This window comes from Musa acuminata, chromosome BXJ1-1, assembly GCF_036884655.1.
Source record: "Musa acuminata AAA Group cultivar baxijiao chromosome BXJ1-1, Cavendish_Baxijiao_AAA, whole genome shotgun sequence".
Lineage (NCBI taxonomy): Eukaryota > Viridiplantae > Streptophyta > Magnoliopsida > Zingiberales > Musaceae > Musa > Musa acuminata.
The window spans coordinates 885,002-896,316 of NC_088327.1; the positions used below are offsets into that span (position 1 = coordinate 885,002).

Consider the following 11,315-nt stretch of genomic DNA (forward strand, 5'->3'; position numbering starts at 1 on the left):
TCCCCACGACCCCTAGCGACACTATCGTCTACTTCCATCGATGTCATCTGTTACCATTAACTAGAACATTAAAATTATTTTTTTACTTATTATTTTCATTAGTAAAACTAATGACATTACGATAAATGAAGTTAGGTATTTCACTTTCATAACTATAGAGATTATAATATAAATTTTTTAAGTCTAAAATTTACGATACCATGAACATCTACTGTACTTATATATGAGGTAATATGTAATTAACCCACTATAATCCTTCATTCATAATAGCAATACTAGTAGTTTCCTGTGAATCTACTTTGAATAAGATCCAAGTCAACGTGGTAGAAGATTAGCAGAAAGATACCGTGACATTCAAGTCGGGAACATGTAACCTACTCGAAAACCTCAGCCAAATAAGCTGTTGACTTACAAGAGGCTTAGGTCAAGTATGTCCCACATTCTCCCCGTACTTGTGCTTCGAAGACTATGTCAGCGTACCTAATCTGGATGAGGATAAATTCCAACTTCTTGTGAATCTAAAACTCTAATAAATCATATACATTTTGTGTGTTTGTTCAAGTGAATATAGTACTTCACCAAGTTGCTACATACATACTTGAAAAGAACTTGGCCGAGAACAATCATTTGATGTCGCAGAAAGATCCAATGCACATATTAAGGTCAGACCGACCTAGAGATCGCATCACCATCATCTAAAATTGAGGCAAATTATCTTATACCAAGTCCACCACGGTTGCTAAGTAGGATGGATTTTGCAAAGGATGAGAACTTTGGCAATCTCAATCAAAAGTCAACCCTTTGACTTCCCTGCAGCATGTGACATGGTTACACAGCTTCATGGAAGGTCGGAGATTCAACCATTGGGAAGACGACGAGGTAGGCTCATCAAGTTAGTTAGAAGATAAGAAGCGTGAATGGAGAGAGATTTGGAGCAGGCAGGTAGATTGAGGTATTAGCTTGGTTGGATTTGGTGCTCTTGTCCTACTTGGATGGCCATGTTTGTGCCTGCAAGCACGAAGAGGAAAGACTTGGAGGTCGTCAACGACTGCCAACCCGATTTGTCGCTCTTTTCTGAGACTAAAAGGATCAAAATAAGTCTGGTAATCACAAGATTCTTCCTCCTCATATCCTTCTCGGCTGAGAATTCCTTTTCTTGTTTCCGCAATGATTTCTTGCGGTTTGCATAGAAGACTCGAGCGTTCATGTTTCTCACTCGTGTTACTACTGCTTGCAAGGACGGCAAGCCGCCGCTAATCCTCGAAGAAGAAGTGGCGATGAGTTCTCCGGCGTTCGAGGCGCAGCTGCAGGTGGATGGACTGCCACAGGGTGTGCTGCCAAGTGTCCGCAGTTCTATTTCTGATTCCTGCCTGTGTTTTCATTTGCGTCCGACTCCTGTACTAACATGGTCGAGTTTTCTGACAGAGAATCGAAACCTGGTGATGACATTACCGGTGGACGAAATGGCAATTGATGGTGAGGTAGCCACAGCTACGATTGCTTCCTCCCTTGACCCCATAGAGAACCATGAAAGAGAAGAGACTGGAGCTGAGGAACCGATGGAAGTCGAAGAACAAGAGGGTCTTCTTCAGCGACCGGGAAGAACAGATCCCGTCATATGGTCAGGTTGTAAGGAACGAACATGGTTTCTCCGTCCGTAATTGCTTCCAGATCGTTGGTCGCTTATTTTTTTTTCCTTCTTGTTCTCGATTGGAGACAGCAGGATTCTTTTGAGGAAGGACCAGTTTACCCAGCTGATGCTAAGTTGCACTGTATGCGGAGCGACTAGGAGGCTGTACAGCCAGTAGAAACGGTCTCGTCTCGTCTCGTTAATTCTATTTGTCATGATATACTCGTGTGATTTTGGTGACTTGTCAATGAATGGACGAGTTTGAACCATGAAAGAGTGAAGTGAGCGAGAACGAAGAGTAAGATTGATAATAGGGACTCCTCGTTTAAAGATAAAGCTGCATACAAAGTTGCAGAAGAATAGATCATATGTAGTTAAGTTGGATCATTAAAAGACAGGCCCAGCAGTATAACCTCATTACCGTAGCCAAACTGCCTGTGGACTACAGATGCAACAAGAACAACAATTCAATCATGCAAACAAGGCATAGGACTACAACCCATTGGATCGATACCAATTAAACGAGCAGGAATCGATTCCAAGTGTGTCATGATAGCAGAATTTAAGTTTAAAACGGAATTAAGTTTAAAATGTTGTCCGGCATTGCCCCGATGACTGATAATTGTAACCTTGATTCCTTGCATTAACAAATCTCACAACATGAGGGGAAAAAAAATTTAAGATGACACGACACGAAACGGAACGGAAAAGTTTGATTTGCCTCCCAGCAATGAGCCACCCCACTGGCGTTCCTTCTTGCATGGGGTAAGTCAGTCATCATCCAGAATACTCGAAAGGTTGTGGGGGCTGAGGCTCCTCATCTACTGCCATTGCTGAAGACCCTGATCCCTGCTGACCGGTTGTGGCCGTTGCAGCACCCCCAACGTTGGATGGCAAGGTCGTTGGTGCATCAGAAAGTGTGAGTACCTCAACTTCGGTTGGCTGTAGATCCTTGAGAAGCACAAAACCAGAGGGTGCTAACTTAACGGGAACATATCTACTTTCCTCCAAAAATCTGATGTACTTTTCTTGTGCAGGGACAACCCTGGCTGGATTCGTCAGAACTTCATAAGACGGTTCAGGCTCCACCTTCTTTTCCGAAGCACTATCCACCTGAAGAAAAACAAAATCATGATGTGAAGTTTTTAAAACTCAAATAAATTGCGGATGAGAAGTTTAAGATCAGCAAATATTTCGGACCTCTACTGAGCAAGGAATGAGATAATTTGTATTCCCATGGCCTCACATGAATTCTCAAAAAGATCTCCAAATAAAAGTCAAACATTTAACAATAGCGTATTCTAACAGTAGCCTACTTTTTGAGACTTTGTTGTAAGTTGTTCAAATATGCACCAAAGGGATGTACCCATTTTAGAAGTCAAAGAAGTCCCAAGACCCAAAAAGTTTAAAGACCCAAGTTTAAAAAAGTCCCAAGACCCAAAAAAAAAGCCTTCTGTTGTCTCCTTTCAAGAGACCCTAAGTTGGCAGTTGAAGTTTACAAGACTCCAAGAGAATGTGACATCTATACACTATCTCAACAGGATATGAAAAGACAACAATATTTAATTGTCTGTAAACATAATATAACTCGACAAGCAATCATGAAAATTCACCTGCATTGCATCAGTATCCTTCTCAGAAGATTTATTCGTCTTTCCAGAAGTTGAACCACTAGATGTATCATCACTCGATGGCTTCTCCAAAGCAGCTTTATGTTCAGCATCCTTTTTAGCTTTAGACTTTGCTTTTGCTGCTGTTGACAAAACAGCGGTGGGCATCTTGATAGCTGAAGTCGAAGTGGGAGGTGCGGTTGGGCGGGGGTATTCAAATAGGGAAGGCTTTGCATTTGATAAGAACTCAAATTTTGGAACTTTCAGATCATAGTTAAGTCCAATAAAGGCAGTTGGGGAGAACGCGAGGCTTATAAAATAGAGAAGGGGATACCAATACCAGAACTGGCTGAAAACTGCAAGCCCAACAACAGCTGTGATTTTATCATGCTTAGTTTTAGAAAGCAGTTTAATAGTTACATTCCTTCCACCGGCGTCAAGAATTCCAGAAGCCAATATAGCACCCATCTTGCTCATCGTATCTTCATGCTTATCAAGAATTATCTTCTCTAATTGCCGCCTACATAAATCAAGCAGATTAAGTACAGCAAAGCAGCTATTATCTACTTCGTACCGACATTAGACTGGAGTATATATATATACCTGAAAGTCCCAACACGAGAGTCACAGGATTCATTAGTCTGAATCATAACCATAGCCATAGCTATGAGGGCTCCTTGGCGAACAAAATCCACGACATCAGACGTCAAAGGCTCTAGCAAAGAAATGGCATCGCTTAAACCAGTACCAGCACAGGAAATGCCAACTGCTAGAGCTGCACCATATCGGACATGTGGGTTGTAAGACTCTGATAGCAGGGAAACAATTCTTGGGGTCTGCAGGGATGTAATGATAGCCAATTTTAATGACTAGATTATAACCAAGAAAACTAGAAATATTTCATAGGTGTCGAGTTGTCAACTATGAGTAAATCGTTATTGACATTGCAGAACTGGCTACTAATCAATACAACTATAATGCCCTACAAAAAATACTTTGGTAATGAGAAGGGGGACAACAGAGGGTATTTTTAAATCATAGGTACGTAAAAGAACTTGAACTAATGGATATTCCTCTCTGCTATCAAAGTATAAGATTTCAATTTTCAAGAAACCTTCACGAAATTAAATTCATGTGGCTAGTGCATAATAACTTCTATTTCATATCTTAGGAATATATTAAATAAACAAGATATCAGTAAAAACAAGTAATAGAAACTAACCTGTTCAGGTTCAGAATATAGGACAAATCCAAGGGCTAGAACAGCTGTCCTGCGAACATCATCACTTACATCCGACACAGCAAAATGAAGCAACTGATGGATGGCCTTGTTGTTTGATGTCCCCCTATAACCTAAAGCCAAAGCATACATGCCACCATAACGGATAATAGGATCTTGATCTCTAGTCATTTGCTCAATCAATGTATCAGCCTGTTCTTCCCTTCCATATACTGTCAATGCAATTCCAAGAGCTAAGCCCCTGAAAAAAAAAAACACATATACAAACTGCAACCAGTAAATATTGTGCAATATAATAGAAATTGCAGATGTGCCAAAATTGTGACTAAAAAGCACCGAGAATTACATACTAAGCCAAATTGAAGATTATCATTCTCCAAAGTAAAAACAGAGAGATATAGTTTATGCTACATATCCCATGCTTGATGCCAATTATGCAAAACCACACTTACCTTATGATCTTTTCATGTTGTGTATCATGTGCATATGCAAGCATCTCAGTTGCCTTCTCACTTGCAGTCCCAACCATAAGAAGTCCCATGCTAATGCCAGCAGCTTCACCAGCCACAGCACTATCTGTATAAAGTACATTTTTGACATCTTCAAATATTACTTCATCTGCTGTTCCCAAGGCTGCCAACCCCAGTCCCAAGCATGCACCATGCTGGATGACCTGTAAATATATATCGACATATCAAATACAACAGGGTTAAAAAATTTGAGACCTATATTGGTGAACCTCAAAATTGAGGTGGTCCCAAGAGTCTTATCGGAAAAGAAAGAGCACCTCAGCATTAGTATTCCGCAGGCTTTCACGGAGAAATTGTTTTATGCCTTCTCCATGGTTGGCATGAATTAACCCAAGAGCATAAAGGGCACCACCTTCTGAGTAAGGGCTGCCTCCACCAACAGCACCAGTTTGAGGGAGATAAGGTGCCATCAGAGACCTGCCTTGCTGCAGATGGCCTCCATGGATGACCCCCAGTCCGGCTGTAGCACTGAACTTAGCCCAGTTCGTTGCCCTACTAAGCCATTCCTGTCAAGTAACAAAAAATGGTAAAACAATATGCACCAAAAAAAAAAGGAAAAGTAACTGGCCAACAATGATTTACAATCCTACTGAATTTGTAAGAAACAATAAGATGGTATCAGTAAACATAGATCAGTTTGCAGAAGAATAGGAACTTCATTGGTAAACATAAAATTGTAATCATACCAGGTTTTCTCTAAGAAAGGTATCCACAGTTGTTCCAGCATGCATTATTGCGTTGGCGCATATTGTTGCACTGTGGCAGACACTATTTCTCATTTCCACAGACTGCTTTATCGTCTTAAGAATCAAAAGGTCCGACCTAAAATTGTGAGACAATAGTATCAAAGATGTCATGCATGAATGCTAAGAAACAAGAGTACACATCAAGCCTTGTGAACGATGGAAGTTCTTATGCCTCACCTATTGTGACTATATAAAAATTGTAGAGTCAATTGTATTGAAGTCTCTCCTGATAAAATTCCTTTTATCTTTGCAAGTCTCTCATTATATGCAGCATCAGTTTGATTGATATCTTGTGAAGTCCCATTGGCAGTATGAGATTCTTCTGTCATGTGAACATCCTCAGATGCAGCAACTGCATTGTCAGCAGTGGCATTCCCGTTCTCTGAAGTTGGTGCACTAGACCCTTGTTCAGGGTTCACATGATCTACAGCTTGGGATTTCGAGCCAACCAAACGACTTTTCAGATTTAATAGAAAGGCTTGGTGTTCATTTTCCTCAAGATCAAAAGCAATCTGAAATGCAAGAAGTGCATCATCCTACAAACAACAAAACATAGCAATACATCAGCATTGGAACAAAGCTCAAACAAAATGACAAAGCTAAGTACCTTGCTCCCAGATAGTAGCTTCTCCAAAATGGTCGCAACAGTGTCAGGTTCATTCAAAAACATGAGACATTGGCAAATGCTTAGATAATCAGGAGAAGGCAACCTTTGATATATTTTAACAAGCAGACGGAGAACCTGCGACAACAACACAAAATCAATCAGGGATCCATCACACATTACTTTGAGCAGTGCATTATCATGCAAACTTTAAACCAGATGTGGAGACTAAATACCCAATACATCAAAGATTGTGTTCAGGAAAAACCAATCATGAGCTACAAACTGGAGTTTCAGCTTTATCTATGTCAACACAAGTGTTCGTATAAGCACAAATATTTACAACAATATGCACATGAATGCACAAGGTGAAATGCAGCTTATGAGATTACACTAAGAATGTCAACGTCCTTCATGCCAAACAGGTCTAACAAAATTAAATGGCTGTTAACCATATAAAAAAGCCTCAACAAAATCCAACCTGACAGAGACACCCGCCACAACTGCAAATGCCACTACCACCACCAAGCTATCATCGTCATCATTACTATAGTAATCACCATGAACACACCACACACCCCCACCCACAATCATGAATCCCCTTCCTATGCCTTCTAGGTTCAATTATAGCATTATGAGGATATCTAACAGCCTCAGCCCACCTATGTGAATGATGAGGACCACAAATATTTGAAATTTTTTCTCTCCTCTTTCATTTCCTCTAAATCATTACATAGCTGGAATCCATATTTATATAATTGAAGTTAACAATGTTCTATCCAATATTGATTTCATGTAAAAACCTCTAAAATATTTAAATAATGGTTCAATATCAGTCGGTTCAAAGTACAAGTTAGACTGATATGTATTTTAGTAGTCTGGTCAAGAACTAGCAATGGACCATATGGCTTAGTATTATTCACTATACTGCTTTTTTTATCTAGTGATTTCATGTGGTACGGGTCAGTAAACCTTTGGTATCTTGATACCATTACCATGTTGGTCCAACCAGTTGCCAAAGAAACTATTGGGCCAGTTTTTAAAACCATTGTTTGAATTGTACACACTTGTCTTTTTTACCATCAATTTTAGTTAGTGGACGAAGGTGAGTGGTAGGTATACAAAAGATAATACCTTGACCTTAGTTTTATCAACCCTTTCCCATTGCATTTACACCATTTTGCATGAATGATGGATCAATGTGCATCACTTTACACCACCAAAAATTATGGAGACTCATACAAATCAGCATTTTGCATTTCCCATTCCATCCATAGCTTTTATGTCTCTAGTTTATTACTTAAATGGCCAAATCTACATCTAAATGCAGCTTAACACGAAAGGATTCAGAACTAAAACTGAAGAATAGAAGTTTGACACAATATATTAATGTCCTAAGCAAATATCCTTCCAAACCTATAAGATACCCATAACAGTAAGAAAAAACACAAAACTCTGCCATAACAATTCTGAGCCCCTTATAAAATATGCTTTACTCTAAAAGATCACTAACATCTGCTGCACATTGACAAGTGAAATAAGTTACTTAGCTCTAGAGACCTGTATGGCCTAGTCATCAATGTTCTCCAACCAAGATTATATTATTCCATTGCCATCTTATCCAATCATAAAATGAAACAATTTTCTCACCTCTCAGCATATAAAGCATAGTGACTATCTAATAAATGAACACCATCTCAACTAATGGGGAACACTCTGGGTTGAAATTGTCATTCATGATCATGTACAATTAACACCTAGTTACAATTTCTTCTTGTTCTATCAACATATTTGTCAGTTACTATAGCATCATTTTAACGATGGGTATGAATGAAGCACCAAGACAAGTTAGCACACATAAAATTAAGAAAAGACTATATTTACAAAATTAATTTTACCTCACAACGATATTCTCTGTGATTAACGAAAGAATGTGAAAGAGTGATGCAGTACGAAAGTGCACCGTGAACATTATCGCTATGAGTAATAGCTTCCTCAAGCTTATCCAGTCTCCTACACTCAATGGCCATTCCCATGGCTTGCTGATATTTTCCATCCAAAATGCACCTGCATCAAGAAGAAACCACATTTACATGTCCCATTAAATAGCAAAAAGATGCAAATAAGGTACACAAAGTATCCTTGCATACTTGTCTAGCATCCTTTCCACTATAGCTTCCAACCTAGGATCCATCTTTGACTCCTCTTCACTTGATTTTGCTGCTTTAGACCTGAGGCTGGCATATTCGTCTAGCGCTTTGGCTAAAACAAGCATAAAAAATATACATTAGAGCTCACAAACATGCAAAAGAAACGTGAATCACTGCGGGCTGAATTTTTTACCTAAGAGAGTATGAGCATAATCTGTGTCTTCTGATACATCAAACAGGGGTCCAGCACCAAGAGCATAAGATAATGAGTCATTAAGTTCTCCAAGGTAGTAGAACACCTGCATAGAAAACACAAGCAAGAGCGTGAGGCAAACACTCCATTGATAAGTGCCACAAATCAAGGCGCACATCAAACGATCAAATTAGAGAAAGAGGGAAAGAAGCATAACCTTGGACACCACCAATGCAGCAAGTTGCCTCTGATCAAACTCCTCATCTTCATATAAACTTTCACTGCAACCGACAGATTTAACTCGGTAAAGCTGAGTACATACTCAAGTGCAAAAATAATCTTTATCAGGTCTACAACAGAACAATATCAAGTAGGTTTGCCCAAAATTTCCCTGGTCTGACATAGAACGCCGTGATCTGACAAGTGAAGGGGTGAACCATGCAATCATACCTGAAATCAGATGCCAAAACGTTGCCAATACCACACAAACCCTAATTCTATAATAGGACCATGTGATAGCAAGTGATCAAGTTTTCCAACGATCCCAAGATCGTCGATCCTAACCCCCAAACCCGCAAATATTCTTAAGGTTCACCATACCTAAGAAACAAAATTCGACGGAAAAGCAGAAATCCTGGCATGAAACCCCCCAAATCATGAACTCATCGCAAAGCCCTAACCCCAAAACCTAGGAGGCAAAAGGACAAGAAACCAGGAAGAAACGGGGAACGGGGAGGGAAAAATATGGGGGCGCTGGAGGGCTCACATGGTCGGGACGCTAGTGGAGATCTCGGGCCAGAAGAGGTGGACGAGGGAGTTAAGCTTGTCGAGGGCGTGAAGCTTCAGCGCCGGGTGCGGCTCGTGGAGCATCGCAATAAGGCCACTCGCCGAGCTTACCACCGCCATCTCAGGCTTCTTCCGCCGCTCAACGCCCGTTGCTTCTACGATCGCCGCCCCAAGAGAAAGGATTGGGAGGGGGAGGGGGAGAGAGAGAGAGATGAGTGCGCCTTCTCTCCTCTTACTTGGAGACTCTGCAACCTAATAAAAAGGAGGAGCGGTGGTGATTATATATATGTATATACGGATTCGATACGTCAATTCATGTTTAAACGGGTCCGAACCCGACCCGATTTAACCAAAACCGCTTTGCTGATCCGACCCGCGAACTTAACTGATCCCTACCCCGATCTCCGTCGGTCTTCCCCCAACGAGACGACGACTGGATCTCCGTCGGTCTTCCCCCAAAGAGAACGAGACGACGACTGGCTCTCGTCGTCGCCCGACCGCGGTGCCGAACGGTAAGCATCTTTCGCATCCCTTCCCCCGTCCTCTATTTCTTTCATATTCGTTGATCTTTTAGCCTCGACTGATCTCGTTTGTCTCTCGTATTGATCTTTGTGTTCCCATTTTCTTATTTCCGGTCGACAAGATGAGGTTTTTCTTTGATTTTGAGGGTTTTCTACGATTTCTACGTGATTTCGGTTCTCTCGGACCCCTAATGAAATGGGTTGCCGAATATGAGGATGTTGTTGTGGTGATCGATCCCAATTTCTTTTGGACTGCATCAAATTCAGTCATTTACTACTTTGAAAAAAATGTCAAGAAAAAAAAAATATATATAATTCTAATTATTCACTAATATTTTTAGAAGATGCCAAGAATGATCATATCAATAATTTATTACAATTTTTACATTGGTATATACGGATGGTTGATTTTTCACTTTATTATATTACCATATATATGGAGATTATACTTTTCCTCTTTTGTCTTTTGGAATATAATTATATATCACAAGAAATATGGAGATTTTTTATATTCCATTATCATTTAGCATTATTATGTTCAAAAGATGACCATATCGATAATTCATTATCATTTATCCAGACAATGGTGTACAAATTACAGTGAAGTCGGTAGACTTCGGGAGCTACTAGGCAACGGACTATCCTAGAGTAGTGCTTCATCTAGGTGTGATCCAAGAGTGGGTGGATGAATGTCGATTGCCAAAGGAGCGAACAAAATCAAAGATGGAAGAGACTCTGCGATGTATTGGCAGAGGCCACACATGGAGGGTTCACAATTCGAGTTCTATCTCATAAGGATCAAAATGCAATAGAGATGTCACGCGACATAGTCCTGGGAGGGATAATGACATATTAAGAAAAATACATATGTTTGATTTCATTTTATTATACTATCATTAAATGTAAATATTTTTTATTTTTATAATTATGAAAGATCATCATAAATTACAAGACATATTGATATCAAATACTTTTTATCGCTATACCTTTTGTTATTCATCTACTACATTATGTCTAAATTTTATATTCTACTACATTGGTATATTAAGAAGAATATTGATGGTTGATTTTTCACTTTATTATATTACCATATATATGGAGATTATACCTTTCGTCTATTGTCTTATGGAATATAATTATATATCACGAGACATATGGAGATTTTTATATTCCGCCATCATCTACATTATCATTATTATGTTTAAAAGATGTCAAACCATATCAATAATTTATTATCATTTTCATAATGACATATTAAGAAAAATGCATATGTTTGATTTTAGTCTTATTATACTATCATTATAT

The 11,315-nt window shown here is 39.5% G+C and overlaps 2 protein-coding genes and 1 long non-coding RNA gene across 3 annotated transcripts; 2 read left to right on the forward strand and 1 right to left on the reverse strand.

The window, feature by feature from the left end:
* The first annotated feature begins 770 nt into the window (after positions 1 to 770).
* LOC103982179 (uncharacterized) lies at positions 771 to 1,951 on the forward strand. Its single transcript, XM_065191630.1, has 4 exons — positions 771 to 1,103; positions 1,239 to 1,329; positions 1,426 to 1,626; positions 1,724 to 1,951. The coding sequence occupies exons 1-4, from the start codon at positions 993 to 995 to the stop codon at positions 1,732 to 1,734; spliced, it is 414 nt and encodes a 137-aa protein (XP_065047702.1). The 5' UTR covers positions 771 to 992; the 3' UTR covers positions 1,735 to 1,951.
* A 128-nt stretch (positions 1,952 to 2,079) lies between these two features.
* On the reverse strand, positions 2,080 to 9,737 carry LOC135678071 (26S proteasome non-ATPase regulatory subunit 1 homolog A-like). Its single transcript, XM_065190443.1, has 14 exons — positions 9,470 to 9,737; positions 8,921 to 8,984; positions 8,704 to 8,809; positions 8,511 to 8,622; positions 8,259 to 8,427; positions 6,364 to 6,498; positions 5,934 to 6,292; positions 5,697 to 5,832; positions 5,268 to 5,516; positions 4,933 to 5,153; positions 4,463 to 4,721; positions 3,844 to 4,076; positions 3,244 to 3,760; positions 2,080 to 2,743 (listed from the first exon to the last, which is right to left on the reverse strand). Exons 1-14 carry the CDS (start codon positions 9,607 to 9,609, stop codon positions 2,408 to 2,410), a joined length of 3,036 nt encoding a protein of 1,011 aa, XP_065046515.1. The 5' UTR covers positions 9,610 to 9,737; the 3' UTR covers positions 2,080 to 2,407.
* A 99-nt stretch (positions 9,738 to 9,836) lies between these two features.
* On the forward strand, positions 9,837 to 10,978 carry LOC135678647 (uncharacterized). The gene is made up of 2 exons (XR_010515042.1): positions 9,837 to 10,001; positions 10,591 to 10,978. It is a non-coding gene; the product is annotated as an uncharacterized LOC135678647 (long non-coding RNA).
* The last annotated feature ends 337 nt before the right edge of the window (positions 10,979 to 11,315 follow it).

What these genes read in the sequence shown, in the direction of transcription:
- LOC103982179 (XM_065191630.1), top strand. Translation starts at nt 993, where the DNA reads ATGGCCATGTTTGTGCCTGCAAGCACGAAGAGGAAAGACTTGGAGGTC. An exon ending in AAAGGATCAAAATAAGTCTG is followed by an intron (nt 1,104 to 1,238) that starts GTAATCACAAGA and finishes ACTGCTTGCAAG; the next exon opens with GACGGCAAGCCGCCGCTAAT. An exon ending in GGTGGATGGACTGCCACAGG is followed by an intron (nt 1,330 to 1,425) that starts GTGTGCTGCCAA and finishes GTTTTCTGACAG; the next exon opens with AGAATCGAAACCTGGTGATG.
- LOC135678071 (XM_065190443.1), bottom strand. Translation starts at nt 9,609, where the DNA reads ATGGCGGTGGTAAGCTCGGCGAGTGGCCTTATTGCGATGCTCCACGAG. An exon ending in CTGCATTGGTGGTGTCCAAG is followed by an intron (nt 8,810 to 8,920) that starts GTTATGCTTCTT and finishes TTTTCTATGCAG; the next exon opens with GTGTTCTACTACCTTGGAGA. An exon ending in TCTCGTGTTGGGACTTTCAG is followed by an intron (nt 3,761 to 3,843) that starts GTATATATATAT and finishes TGATTTATGTAG; the next exon opens with GCGGCAATTAGAGAAGATAA.